General features: G+C 40.5%; 1 protein-coding gene across 2 annotated transcripts; it reads right to left on the bottom strand.

Annotated features, from left to right (window-relative positions):
* Positions 1-8,963: 8,963 nt before the first annotated feature.
* On the bottom strand, positions 8,964-12,874 carry LOC124859850 (gap junction alpha-3 protein-like). Of its 2 annotated transcripts, none has more exons than XM_047352704.1 (2): positions 11,630-12,874; positions 8,964-10,877 (listed from the first exon to the last, which is right to left on the bottom strand). In XM_047352704.1, the coding sequence occupies exon 2, from the start codon at positions 10,860-10,862 to the stop codon at positions 9,783-9,785; it is 1,080 nt and encodes a 359-aa protein (XP_047208660.1). In that variant the 5' UTR covers positions 10,863-10,877; positions 11,630-12,874; the 3' UTR covers positions 8,964-9,782. The 2 variants fall into 2 exon arrangements, with proteins under 2 accessions (XP_047208660.1, XP_047208659.1); XM_047352703.1 differs by having other exon boundaries at positions 11,608-12,874.
* Positions 12,875-14,646: the final 1,772 nt, after the last annotated feature.

Consider the following 14,646-nt stretch of genomic DNA (forward strand, 5'->3'; position numbering starts at 1 on the left):
ATTCATTATCAGTCAGTCAGTCAGTCATTTTCTACTGCTTATTCCATAGTGGGTCGCGGGGGAGCTGGTGCCTATCTCCAGAAGTCTATGGGCGAGAGGCGGGATACACCCTGGACAGATCGCCAGTCCATCGCAGGGCAACACACAAACAACCATGAACACACTCATTCATACACCTAAGGGCAATTTAGAGAAACCAATTAACCTAACAGTCATGTCTTTGGACTGTGGGAGGAAGCCGGAGTACCCGGTGAGAACCCACACAAGAATTCATTATAATGACGTGAATTTTCTGTGTAAAGCTTTAAATTGACTAAATAAATGAATGGTGTTTGTGATGCCAATAAATCCTGAATATGGTGTCAATATGATCTTAATCTGTCTTTATGATACAATGGCTAGATCAAAATGAAAAGTGGAAACAAATTTGGGGTTGTGATGTGAATTTGCTTATGTTACTTATACCCTATAATGGTTATAATAACAGTGTTTACTTAACCTTGTGAAGCCTCCTTGAGATTAAATTTTTTTTCCAGGATAGATTTATAAAAATATGTTGACTAACTGGGGATCGAACCCAGATAACAGGTGCAAGAGCCAACTCTTAATCACTAGACTACCAACATATGCGAATGATCTTGATGAGCGATTTAACCAGCTGCAATTTTATACAAGTTGTGCTAAATGTTTTTCTATTTGTTCCAATATTTTCACCTTTCTTGCTGATTTCAAAGGAAAAAAGACACTCAAACAGATTGCTAATGCACACGCAATACGATCTCAAGACATCTAAATGTGACCGGGAATCAGCAGCGTTGTGCTGTCCCTTTTACTTAGAATCACGCACAAACCGGCGAAACAGTTCCTGAATCATTCACGTGGTACGGCCGGCTCTCAGGGCCTCGAACGTCTCCACATATGTTGTCGACACAATTAGTTGACTGTTGTAGCATCTTCTTTCAGCTACAGGTGTAAATGGTAAATGGCCTGTTCTTGTACAGCGCTTTATCAAGTCCCCAGAGACCCCAAAGCGCTTTGAACTACAAACAGAAATCCACCCATTCACACACTGACAGTGGTGAGCTACATTGTAGCCACACATGGGGCACACTGACAGAAGTGAGGCTGGACACAGGCGCCACTGAGCTCTGACCACCATCGGTAGGCAAGGCAGGTGAAGTGTCTTGCCCAAGGACACAGCGCCTAAGACAGACATAGCGGGGCCTGAACCTGCAACCCACCGGTTACAAGACGAACCCCAGCCACCATCACCACAGTCGGCAAGGTGTACTAGATCCTTTTCCAGTTCATAAATTACTACACATAAATTATACACTTTGCTAGTACCAGGCTTAACCCGCTTATACTTTCATACGTTCTTTAAAATTCTTATAGCATCGATTCAACAAGGAATCCGAAGTCCTCCTCTAAGATTTTGATCTACATGGACATATCATGCAATTGGTGCAGATCCATGATGTGAATCTCATGTTCTACCAAACTTCAAAGTTGTTCTGGTGGATTATCATCATCAAGTTTAAATGCCTAAATCCATTGATTTGCCGGCACATGATTGACCGATTAGCTTTTTGTGCTGGCAAGCAGCTGAACAGGTGTACCTAGTACACTGGCTGATTGTAGGATTTTTGGATTGCCTAGGGCCAGAGGCAAGGGTTGACGGCTACGCCACGAACTTCGCTCTGAAAAGTCTCATCCTATTTGAGCGCCACCTACCCCCTGGTTTCAACATTACCGAAGCAAACAAATGATTATTTACACAGAAAATAGGTAAAAGTGTTTTAGATCAGAGGAGCTATCTATAGAAAACTAAGATTTAATATAACTTCACACAAACTGTAATCTTTTTGCTTTTTACCCTTTTTTTTAAACTTTACATTATTATTTTTTTTGCATACTTCTAACGTCGTGTTTTCAATTTAAGTTTCACACCGGAAGATCACTGGTGGCGCACCGCCTCCGACCTCCTCTTCATATGAGCATCATTATTTGCCTGTGTTAAAATAACAGCCTAATGCATATGTGAAAATAATCTTAGGACTTCGTAAAATACTGTTTGCTTAAACCACCATGACATTTTAAGAGAAAAGAAGTCAGCTGTAGTCTTTCCACTTGCGAAACTAGCAGTTAGCTTCAGCATCTGGAACAAATTTTATGTACTGCTAACAAGATATTAATCACTAATACTCTTTTAGCAGTATATTAGTTCAAGAACAAACCCTTTTAAAGAAGAGGAATTTTCGGTGTATAGTTCAAGTTTTTTATGAATAACAGTATTGTAAAAATGAACCAGAAAAAAACCAAACTATGTCCGTGATTTCACAAAAACCCTCCTATCTTCCAAAGAATCTGCTGGTTAAAATCTTGGGTGAACTTTTTATGAGCTCTGCGCGTGATGAACAAGCTGTAGGACCACCAGGGGCTGTGACTTTTCCCAACATCTTTTGTATAAGCCAGTCTGAAACCAAAAAGCAAGCCACAAGCACAGATATCAGCCCTGTGCGTGTGAGTGTTGCCCTTCTGAGGTTGGCTTTGTCACATACAAGGTTTCTAACAGTGTTTATCCCATGAGCATGTTTAACTGTCACAACATTAACAAGCCCATAGGGCAGTAATCTAGTGCTGTAATGAAAACAACTGCGATTGATTGCTTTTCTCATGCCTAAAACTGGACTAGGAAAGAAAAAAAAAATTCTAATCATTTCAAATCAAAAAACATTCAACTTCCACACAAAATAACCCACGTTTTATGTGGCCTCAGAGACGCTGTAGTGAGATGAATCACTTCAGCCCTGATAACAACACAATCTTTCAAGAGTCCATGAGACGCTTTATTGACTTGTGCAGGAGGCTTGAGTTATCACATGGTGGCAGCAAATGGTCAGCCTGTTCCCACATCCCAATAAGGAGTGCCTACAGATCTGATGTTATAATAGTGTTTTCTGCCTCAGAAACCATGTCGGCAGCTGACTTTAGTTCACCTCCCCTCTCCCTCTCTATCGAAATCAGGGCTGTGCAGGCTGCAGTGATTTCAAACAGGAGGTCGTTGGTGATGAAGTGACAGGCCCTGTCAGCAGAATGATGGATTCAGTTATCATACATCAGAAGTCATCCGCTTTTTCCTTTTGGTTGCTATTTCATGAGTTCAGTTCTGCAGCAGTGAGTTGGTGCAAGGGCAGGCTTTGCTTCTGGCCCTTTGTCATTTATCACACATTCACAGGTTGTGCACATGGTGTCAGTGTGATGGAAAACAGGCCAAAGCGTGAAAATAATTGAGTCAGGGATGTAAAAAAAGAAACACACACACATGAACGATATTCCATGTGTCTTCCTCTTAAACCTTAAACTTACAGCTAACTCAAGTCTATTATCTTTCTTACTTCACCTCCTTAATTATTTATAAAGCACTTTAAGACAACCACAGCTTCAACAAAGTGTTGCACGTGTAAAATGAAGGAAACTTTAAATCATAAAACAAAGAATGCAATAAAAACAGGCAATTGCAAACAACAAGAAGTTGTAAAATAAAGTCTCAGGCTTTGCCAAAAGCCAAAGAATAAAAATGCGTTTTTAAGAGTTTAAAAAGTGGACAGTAAGAGGACATGTCTGATATGCAAAGGGGGATTAGGGATTAGTGGCAACATTAAAGGATTCTTTATGTGTAACACTGACTATCTGTTTATGGGGACACACATGTAACATACCATTCGGATGCTCTGGAAAACTACCCATTTATATTCATGATTACCCAAAGTAATGTCTAGTTAACCTTCTAGTCATGTGGTGTTGTGTGAGTTTGTGATGTCATCATTTACAAAAGGTAGCACCTGTGAAAGAACCAGATGACACGGCTCAGATTAAACTTTACCTATTTTAAATCACATTTAGCACATTTATCTTTTATTTCATTTTTATAAGTTATTAACTCATTTTTGAACAAAATAAAATTCAGCAGGGTAGAAAAAAAGCGTATATATGTGTGTGTATATATATATATATATATATATATATATATATATATATATATATATATATATATATGTATGTATGTACGTATGTGAATATATATGAGCTTATAACTGGTAATGACAGGGTTCTTAAGAGTTGTGATCACAGATTCCCAATTCCCTTATTAACATTCCATTGTAAATATTTTAATGATGTAATACAACCAAGCATTGAGTCATCTACAACAAAAAGTTTTTTAAAGATGTCTAGTGCTACTCTTAAGAAGATTTATACTTTGGGTCCAACAATGTTTGAATCAACCAGATTGCACACTGCCTAATGAAGAATAACAAGCTCATGTGCAGCAAACTTTGGAGAGTCAGACCAAAAACCACCCGTATTTATAGGAAATGTGGTGCTTTTAAGGGTTGCCAAATCCATCAAATTAGTTTTGTTATTTATCGATGTACACAATGTCTGGGTCACAAAGGACCACTCGGAGGCAATACTTATTAGGCTATTACATCCCACCTGTGATGCTTTCACAGATTGCAGTAAATGCCCACACCTCATCTAGATTATAGTACCCAATATATGAAGCTCGTAGAGTGGTGATGACAGAAAAAAATGAAAGAGTGGGGAGAATGTAGGTTTATTACAACTTATACCATCATTGTAATATTTGACAATCACTAATGACTGAAAGTAAACTGTGTTTTAAAGTCACTTTTTATTTGGCAGACAAGTAAAATGTGTAAAGGAGATTAAAAAAAATCAGAATGGATGCAAATTCTTAAGTATTATCCACAGCTGATGGATGTCCATATGTGTTATATAACTTCAAATGTTTTTGTAAAGACAAATAGGTTTTAGTTCTTCAAACTAATATACACTCATTACAATTTTTATTCTAAAATGTGGTTAACCAAGAATCATAAATGACATTGTACAGAGAAGGTTGTGTGTCCAGCAGATGGCGCCCTCAATGCACAAATGACAGTTTGGAAATCACAGTAAAAAGAGAGGGCAGAAGAGTACTGTGTCACGCTGGTGAAGACCAGTCCAAACTCAACCCCTCTTGAATGCTGCTTAGTTCATCAAGGTAAAAAAAAATCATAGTTCAAGGTTTAAAGATGGATTTCAGGAAATAAAACCAGCTATGCCTCCCCCATCTTGATTGGGATGTTCTTCATAGAATAAAAGCTTTGCAGGGATTTGGCTCCTTGCCCTTATGTACAGGTCTTTATTACTTTTAACTGAAGCCATACGTACAATTAAGCGGGACAAGCAAACATTTGATCTTCTTTGAAACAGACCGTTCATATGGAAGTCATATACTTACACAACACACACTAAAACACTCAAATAATATTCATAACGCTTTACACAAAACACAACACACACTGACATCTTGAAAATGTCTCACTTGAATACTAATGAGGAAAACAAGATTAGTTTCATGAAATAAGTCATTTAATTTTAAAGGGTATCAAATTACGTTCCACCAATTAGAGTTGACGGATCTTGGCACAGAGTTTTTATTCCCAAGGTTTGTGCTTTAATCTGACTAAATAGTTTTTGCATGAGGCCAATAAGGGTTTGATAAAAAAGGATCATCATGCAATCAAAAATAGTTAACCAAGAATAAAAATCACAAACATGTTGGGTAGAAACAAAACAAAAAAATGGATTGGTGACCTTGGGAAACTCATTCCAAAATCCTTCACAAGGCTAAAAATGGATCAGAGGACATGCTGTTAAACATCCAAGCATTGACATCAGTACTACACAACAAATCGTTTACAAAAAACTTATACACCACAGCCCATAAATATAATTTCGCAAGAAAGACCTCAAAAGCTGAAATGTAGAATGTAAAGGCTCCAAACTACAGCTTCTGAAGTCAAAACCGAGCAGGGAAAGACAATCAGTACATTTGCAATCAGAGAGTATACTTTGGAGGCGTAGTCATATTGGTATGAAGAAGGGTACTGTACTGATATAACACACAATAAATGTAACTATACTTGCCAGTGCTGTTGATCTCATTGGAATCCATTAGTTTGTGGGCATTACAAAACTATGATCTGCTTGTCATCAAGACTTCTAGATGCAGCATCCTCCATGCTTATTAGTAACCCTGATAAAGATACGAAAAAAGCCTTAAAACAAATTCCCATTTTAATGCCGTGGCAAAATATTATATATAATTATTTAGGCAAGTCACATCTTCTATTTCTGTACATTTATTCTAGGGAAGAAAAATAATCCCAAGTTTAGAAATAATTGTTCTCAACAAAATCACTGGTGCCCCACTCGTTGGCTCTCCTCACAATTCCTATGAAATGCACATAGCTGAAGCACAGCTTACTTTTTAGGTTTATATGACTGTCTAGGAACTTATATTATATATATATCATCAACAACATCCTGTTTCCCCTGTAGTGTAAAAATGACATGACAGGCACATATCTCTAAGTCACTCTTCAAAATGGGAAAGACAAGAAAGCATAAAATTCAAGTAACACAAATGTGTGTTGATTTTCTCAAGTTAGGGGTTCCTAAACCTGCCACCGAAACATTTCATGTTCATCATTTTGTACACATTGGTGTAAACAACTGTGGAGGAGGCTGTAAACTAATTCTGCGATAAAAACTTCTTACTTAGAGGAGCAAAACTGTGCAGTGATTTAATGTTTTTGGGTAGCTAAATTATTTCAATTTGAAGCACTGAATAAAATCATAACTCATAACTATACATCTGTTATCATTTAAACAAAATATATACCCCTTTTCTAAAATCAGTGAACAGGTGATCCTATGCAGTTGACTTTCATTTTTAACCTTCATTCCAAAAGTAGATGCGTTTTATTTTACCGACTATTTTAGTTTCTTTGCTGATTTATTGTGCTTTATATTGCAAATAACACTTCTGAGTATTCAACTGTTATTTCTGTCACATGCTGGCTTTGAAGCACATTGAGTTTGGCAGCTCAACAAACATGACTAAAGTGCTTACATCCAGCCAAAACTTAAGGTTAAAATGAAAACACTGAGAAAACCATGATTTATGAGAGACATGACTCTTTTGGTTTTAATACTTTTAATATACACAATAATTCATTTTGCTTTTCCACTGACAGCCGACGCTGAAAGGAAAATCATCAACAAGTCTAATGAAATGAGAGTGCTTCATCATCCTGAACGTTCATTTTAAGGTTTTGGTACTTAGACAGATAAACTTTTTATCCAATTTGAATAAATAACTAACTCTGACTGCACTGTTCAATAGTTAGGATTCATTGGAATGTATGTACCTGACTGTTGTGAAGTGGCCTTGAGAAAACATGTGTTGTTAATTGGCGCTATATAAATAAAACTGAATTGAATTGAAATACTAGAATGTGTGTGCTGTCTACATTACAGTATGAATCCTAAAACATGACGTGTTTATTCCTGCTCAACATATCTGTTTTGATATAGTGATATGTAGATGACTCATTCTTCACCTGACAGGTTCTTATTTGAGATAGATTAAATAAAACATTTTTGACTGAAGCAACAATATATGTTTTATTGTGGAGTTGATCTTGATTTATTCACATTGCCTTTAAATGTATTATTACCCTTTACATTTTTTAATATTAAACTTTTTTTGTGACATACCAACACAATTTAGTGCATACATTTAAAGTGGAAGGAAATGATATATGGTTTTATGTGCTTTATAGCAAAAACCTGAAGTGTGCATTTGTATTCAGCCCTCCCTTGAATCAGTACTTGGTGTGATCACTCTTCACTTTTGCAAATCTAGAGACCAGACCTATTCTTATTTTCAAAGTAGCTCAAGCTCAAACAGACTGGCTGGAGAGAGTTCGTTAACAGCAATTTTCAAGTATTGCTACAGATAGTTTGATCTAAACCAAGGGTCCCCATACTTTTCAGCCTGTGACCCCAAAAATAACAGTGCCAGAGACTGGCAACCCCCTAAAAATGCATATAATCTTTACACTCTATATTTAATATGGAGTGAGATAATTATATGCATTTTTAAAAGAAATTTATGAAAGTGATTATTTAATTTCATTATATATATATATATATATATATATATATATATATATAAATCTGACTTAAATGACCTGTCCACTGTGTTCCATGATCTTCAAGATGCTGTTTGCTCATGTTCTCATTGAACAAGATTAAACTACACAGAGGGACAGTAGTGCTTTTTAATATGGGCCATCTGGGCAGTTGCACAAGGTGGCATTAGAAAGGGGAGCTCCAGTGCACCATACAAAAAAAAAATAACTTAATTGTTTGTAAGTAGCACCGTTATCGAGTTTTTTATTGCTTTTTATGTCCCGTCGATGAGGAGTTGCCACCCTGGTGTGCTGCTTGATGTCAAGAATAGGGAGATCAGGCTGCATTTGCTGTTCAGCCACGTCTCCACATGGGTGGTGTTATCCTGTGACAGGTTGGGTTCTTCTAAGTGGATTGTCTGAATGGCTACCTTTACCTCTACCCAACAGGAAAATTTCTAAAATTATGTTTTCTCTTCATGTTCAGCACAGGAGTTTTACATTAGGGAAGGTTTTATGGGAGGGGAAAATTGGTTCCAACGCATTATGTTGAGGGGTTTTAACAGAGCGAAGGTGAATTTATATTTACAGCACACTTTTCAAATTCTCTGTTTTACTAATAAAAGAAGTTGAAAATAATAACATTTTCCTTCACCTTCATAGTGATGATTTACAGTGTGGATCTGTCCCAAAACATCCAAATAAAACACATTGCAGCTTGTGGTTGTAATGTGATAAAATGTGAAAAGGTTGTGTTATTAATACTTTTGCAAGGCACTGCAAATGTGAGCATGAATAATATAAAATGATATATAATGATAAGTATACGAAATAACAGCTGCAAAGTTTATTTTCCAATTATAATCCCTTCCCTTTTCCAGATTTGGAGTGGAGACATGAAGGAACTGCCGGCGGTGCAAATTTAAGACAGGTTTATTTTGAGCAGTTAAACAAACACGGTCGTCACCAAGTGCTTTACAGGAAACAAACACAAATACACATACAAACAAGGATCAACCCAAAAAAATGTGTTCACAATTATGTACTTCATGGGTGTTGAAATGAAATACAAAAACAAGAGACAAATCTTGGAACTCCTGACACCAGTCCAACTTCTTCTGGGATTAGAAACAGCCAATCCAGGGTCCAAAGTGTTGTCACATATTGCACAATTCTTCACTTCAAGTCAGAGCAAGTGAACTTGATCATGACCTCAAAACAGGCAAAGGAAGCTAAACATAACTCTTCACCCTATCTTATTTCATTCACTGAAGTCAGGCCAGAGCTGAACTCGTTCCTGCCCTGGAGAACTTTCTAAGCTTTGAGAAAAGAAAAAAAGCCAATTTAAACCTGACCACACTTTATAATTTAATGCAGAGAGAGTCATAGCATAAACATGCCAATTCAGTAAACACCAATATTAATACATTTTTGATAACATTCTATGAACCTAATTTGTGTCCCACAAACTAATTGTGACCTGGGTTAAAAAAAACAACTGAATTTCACAAAATATGAAATTAAAGGCAGCAAAGCAGGATCATTCATCTGAAAAATGAAACCCTTGTGTGTTTAGGTGTAAGTCTGAAATGTAACCCCCCTCCAATGTTGGAATGAGTCAAACCTGAGCCATCTTGTGTGAGAAGGTAACTTCCGCATGTACAGCAGCTTTCTCGACAATGTAAGATTCCCCTCACAACTGTTTTAAGACCCTTCCAAGAAACATAAACCTCCTCATATCTTCAGATCATCTATTCTAGTCCGGCTGCTACTGTGCTTTCCAGCATGGCTAGACCTAGTTTGCATAGGGGACCCAGGGGCTGATACTGTTTTTCCGTTCAGGTCACATTCCTCTGGCTTGCTGCTGCTCCTCTCCACCGCTAAATTGTCCTTATTCTGCTTGTAGGCCGCCTTGCTGTGGTAAGGGTGGAAGGATGAGTCTGTGCCCTCAGACATTGGGGAGAGGTTGTAGCTGGGTACAGGCGGGTAAACTGCCTGGACTTGTCGGTGACCTGGGAAGTAGTCATCGTAGCTCGGCACGAGCGGCACAGCGGCCTCGCTGGGCCCCTTGGAGATGCTCTGCAGGTGTTGTTGATTCCTCTTGAAAGACATGCCCTGGCGACACTTGGTGAAGCCCAGGTGATAGATCTCTATGAGGTTTAGGAACAGTGACACACTGGCTACCCCAAGCATGAAGATGATGAAAATAGTTTTCTCTGTGGGGCGGGATATGTAGCAGTTAACCACATTGGGACAAGGTGGTCTGTCACACGTATACATGGGTTTCAGCTCAAAACCATACAAGAGGTACTGGGCTACAATGAAGCCCACCTCAAACAGTGTCTTAAAGATCACATTGAAGATATATGTGCGCAAGAGCTCCCCTTGAAGTCGCACCCGTCCTTTCTCATCCCTTATGAGAGCTTTCTTGTGATGGGCATCCACAAGGGAAGCTTGCTTCTCAGCATGTTTTTGCCCATCCTTATCTTTCTCCTTCTGCTTCTCCTCCATCCGCACCAGGTGGAGAATGTGTCCCAGATAGATGAGGGTGGGCGTTGACACGAAGATGATCTGCAGCACCCAGAAGCGGACGTGGGAGATGGGAAAGGTGATGTCATAGCACACGTTCTCGCAACCTGGCTGCTTGGTGTCGCAGGTGAATCCCGACTGCTCGTCGCCCCACACTTTCTCAGTGGCAGCGCTCAGGATGAGGATACGGAAGATGAACAAGACAGTGAGCCAGACCTTCCCAATTACGGTGGAGTGCTCCTGGGCTTTTTCCAGAAGCTTTCCAAGCAGGTTCCAGTCTCCCATGGCTATGTCAGGTCACTAAGACGGAATTGAAGAAGAGTTACACAAAAATCTCTTAATCTGTAAATTATTAATATCAAAAGCTTAGAGTATGTTTCCTTGTCCTAAGTGACTCTAAATTTTCTAAAAACTTAAAAGAAGCTCCCAACAGGCAAGTCTCTGAACTGAGCTGCTAACCAAGCGTTCAGCTGCTGAGTAAGTAATGGCCTCATCCATGTGGATGCAGACAGTATTATATTTACTTTAGGAGAGTATATATTTGGCGGGTGTGGACAGGGGCAAGACAGGTTTCAGGCATGATTCTGCACGTCCTGGCCTTCACAACTCAAACCAAGGCAACATGATCCTCCAAGAAGTTGAAATAAAACACTTGGCAGATGTGGTGGAGATTCAAACCAAAGACATTTGAATAGTCCTGCGACTGTTAGCTTTGGATACAAATTATGTGCAGTGGTATGGCACTACTGTGAGTTGAACTGATGTCTTGGGAGCCACCACAAAGACATTTCTTAGATGCTTTAACAATTACAGGCCGAACAGTAACTGTTAAAAAACTTTTTTTAAATATAAAACTCGCTCACTCCAAAGTAACATAGAAACTCAAGGAATTTACAGTAATAAAAGGTCAGAAAGTGCTAGTCTAAAGGTATTGGAAAAATCTCTCATAAATCTAAGCTCTACAGCTGCTTGCTAGAAACTAAATGCTCAAAAAACACTTCTAAACACATAAATAGTATATAGAACTCACATTTAATGGGAAAAAAAACCACCTTGTCAACCTAAAACATCTCCTGGAGTGAAGCTTTTCATGTCCTGGAGGGTCCATTGGGCCGTCTCGTCCTGCAGACACAGGCCTCAGTGCGGCGCCTGATCCGAGGGCCCTCAAGCTTTGCCCTTGAATGGACAGGAAAAGCAGACTCCTTCCAGCGAGACGCTTCGTTCCGCACTGAAAAAACCATCTGACTCAGTCATCCATCTTCAAAGCTCAACACAGGCAGAAATCAGGACCCAGGCTGCGGCCCAGGGGTCTTCCGCTGACCACCACAGACGCTGGAAGCCCTCTTAACCATGTCCAGGCTGCTCTCCCACAACACCCCCTCTCCTCTGTGGTTAAATTTGGCATAGTGGACTCTCTCTAATGTAAACTTCTGAAGACCTTTTTTCTCAGCTGTTACACTGAGTGACAGGGAAACGAGCCAATGATGTTTGTCTGTTAGACCTGTCTAGCCAAAAGAGCCCCTGGGGTCTAAATATAGCAAAGGGGCCTATCTCCTATCACCAAGGGCGGGTGAGTGGCATGATTGGGAGATGAGTAGCCTATGGTACTCCAATGTTACAGCTTAAAGAGAAACAGAGGAAGAAAGCAAGCAATCGGTTGCAAAATAACACATCACTTAAATAAATAACTTCAAATGAAGTCAATTGACCAGATCATATTACACAATGTACACATAATAACATACTTGATTTATGGTGTTTACCTGTCAGTGAACTGATGCATTTTTATATATGCATGTCAACAACGTGTTGAGTCAACAAAAAATGACATGTAAAAACTGTGACGGTGCTTTTTGACATAAAATCTTCAGAACCCAACTGATGCAAAGAAAGAAGCCATACACAGATGCAACATCTAACCAAGATCTACTGAATAGCTGGTCAACTTCAAACATTTATTAGAGTCAGGAGGAAAAGCAATATCTAGAACTTTTTATTAAAAAATATCACCTCAATAAATGCTAGGTTTTTTCAGGTTTCACCCTCTTTACAAACATTTTTAAACAACAGTACAACTGGACTTAGACTGAGTTTGTTTTGTTACAAAAACAAACAAAAAAGATATCTTCATGCTTTGGCACAGGTATAGTGTTTTTACCCAGAAGTTGAAATTTCCAAGTTTGAATTTGGAATATTTAACCAAAATGGCGCCGCAGATGGTCGCCTCGGCGTGTTGGTGCGCATTGTTTTGTTTAGTTTTTTTGCTTTAAAACGGTCTTCTGTGATGGTACCCGGAGCTCACTCACCAGAGAAGAACTCATGAACATCAGGGCTACTACACCAGAGGAGTTATTTCCAACTTTTCTACCTACTGCTCTGGAATATTTGGACATTCTGGTCAAAGGTTCCGCTCACCTTTGTTCACGCGGTGAAACGCCGGAAGAGAGGGAAACGGGCTGGGGTTCTGGTACGACTTCACCAGCGTGGACTACGAACACCGTTACCTGGAATATTTCTCTCTAACATGCGCTCACTTCCCAACAAAATGGAGGAACTACAACTGTTGTTGGGGAAAAACAGGAACTTTTATTCATCGGCAGTTTTGTGCTTCACGGAGACGTGGCTGTGTGGATTAATACCGGACTCTGCGCTGCAGCTGGCAGGATTCCAGCTCTACAGAGCGGACAGAGACACGGAACTCTCCGGCAAAGCGAAAGGTGGAGGAATCTGTTTTTACCTCAACAGTGGTTGGTGCAACGACGTGACAGTGATTCAGCAGCACTGTTCTCCAGACCTGGAATCATTCATCATAAACTGTAAGCCTTTCTATTCCCCCCGTGAGTTCGCTTCGTTCATCCTGGTCGGTGTTTACATCCCACCGCAAGCTAACGTGCAGGTCGCACAGCGCATGCTCGCCGACCAGATACTGAGTGTGGAGCGGACCAACCCGGACTCCTTAGTAATCGTTGTTGGCGACTTTAACAAAGGTAATCTGACCCACGAACTCCCCAAATATAGACAGTTTATAAAATGTCCGACCAGAGAGGACAACATTCTCCATCACTGTTACACCACCATCAGAGACGCTTATCACTGTTTGTGGATTTCAGCTCTGCCTTCAACACCATCGTCCCAGCTCTGCTCCAGGAGAAGCTCTCCCAGCTGAGTGTGCCCGACTCCACCTGTAGGTGGAAAACTGACTTCCTGTCTGACAGGAAGTAGCGCGTGAGGCTGGGGAAGCACGTCTCTGACTCCCTGACCATCAGCACCGGTTCCCCCTAAGGCTGTGTTCTCTCTCCTCTGCTCTTCTCCCTGTACACCAACAGCTGCACCTCCAGTCACCAGTCTGTCAAGCTTCTGAAGTTTGCGGACGACACCACCCTGATCGGACTCATCTCTGATGGTGACGAGTCCGCGTACAGATGGGAGGTGGACCATCTGTTGGACTGGTGCAGCCAGAACAACCTTGAGCTCAACGCTCTAAAGACAGTGGAGATGGTTGTGGACTTCAGGCAGAACCCAGCCCCACCTGCCCCCATCACCCTCTGTGACTCCACAATTGACACTGTGGAATCTTTCCGCTTCCTGGGAACCATCATCTCCCAGGATCTCAAGTGGGAGCCAAACATCAGCTCCCTCATCAAGAAAGCCCAGCAGAGGATGTTCTTCCTGCGGCAGCTGAAGAAATTCAACCTGCCAAAGACTATGATGGTGCACTTCTACAAAGCTATCATTGAGTCCATCCTCACCTCCTCCATCACCATCTGGTACGCCGCTGCTACAGCCAAGGATAAGGGCAGGCTGCAGCGTGTCATTCGGTCTGCTGAGAAGGTGATTGGCTGCAGTCTACTGTCGCTCCAGGAACTGTACACCTCCAGGACCCTGAAGCGGGCTGGGAAGATTCTGGCTGATCCCTCCCACCCCGGTCACAGACTCTTTGAGACTCTCCCCTCTGGCAGGAGGCTGCGGTCCATCCGGACCAAAACCTTACGCCACAAGAACAGTTTTTTCCCATCTGCCACCAGCCTGGTTAACAAAGCCCGGAAACCACACTGACCCCCCCCCCCCC

Source organism: Girardinichthys multiradiatus, chromosome 23 (assembly GCF_021462225.1).
Source record: "Girardinichthys multiradiatus isolate DD_20200921_A chromosome 23, DD_fGirMul_XY1, whole genome shotgun sequence".
NCBI lineage: Eukaryota > Metazoa > Chordata > Actinopteri > Cyprinodontiformes > Goodeidae > Girardinichthys > Girardinichthys multiradiatus.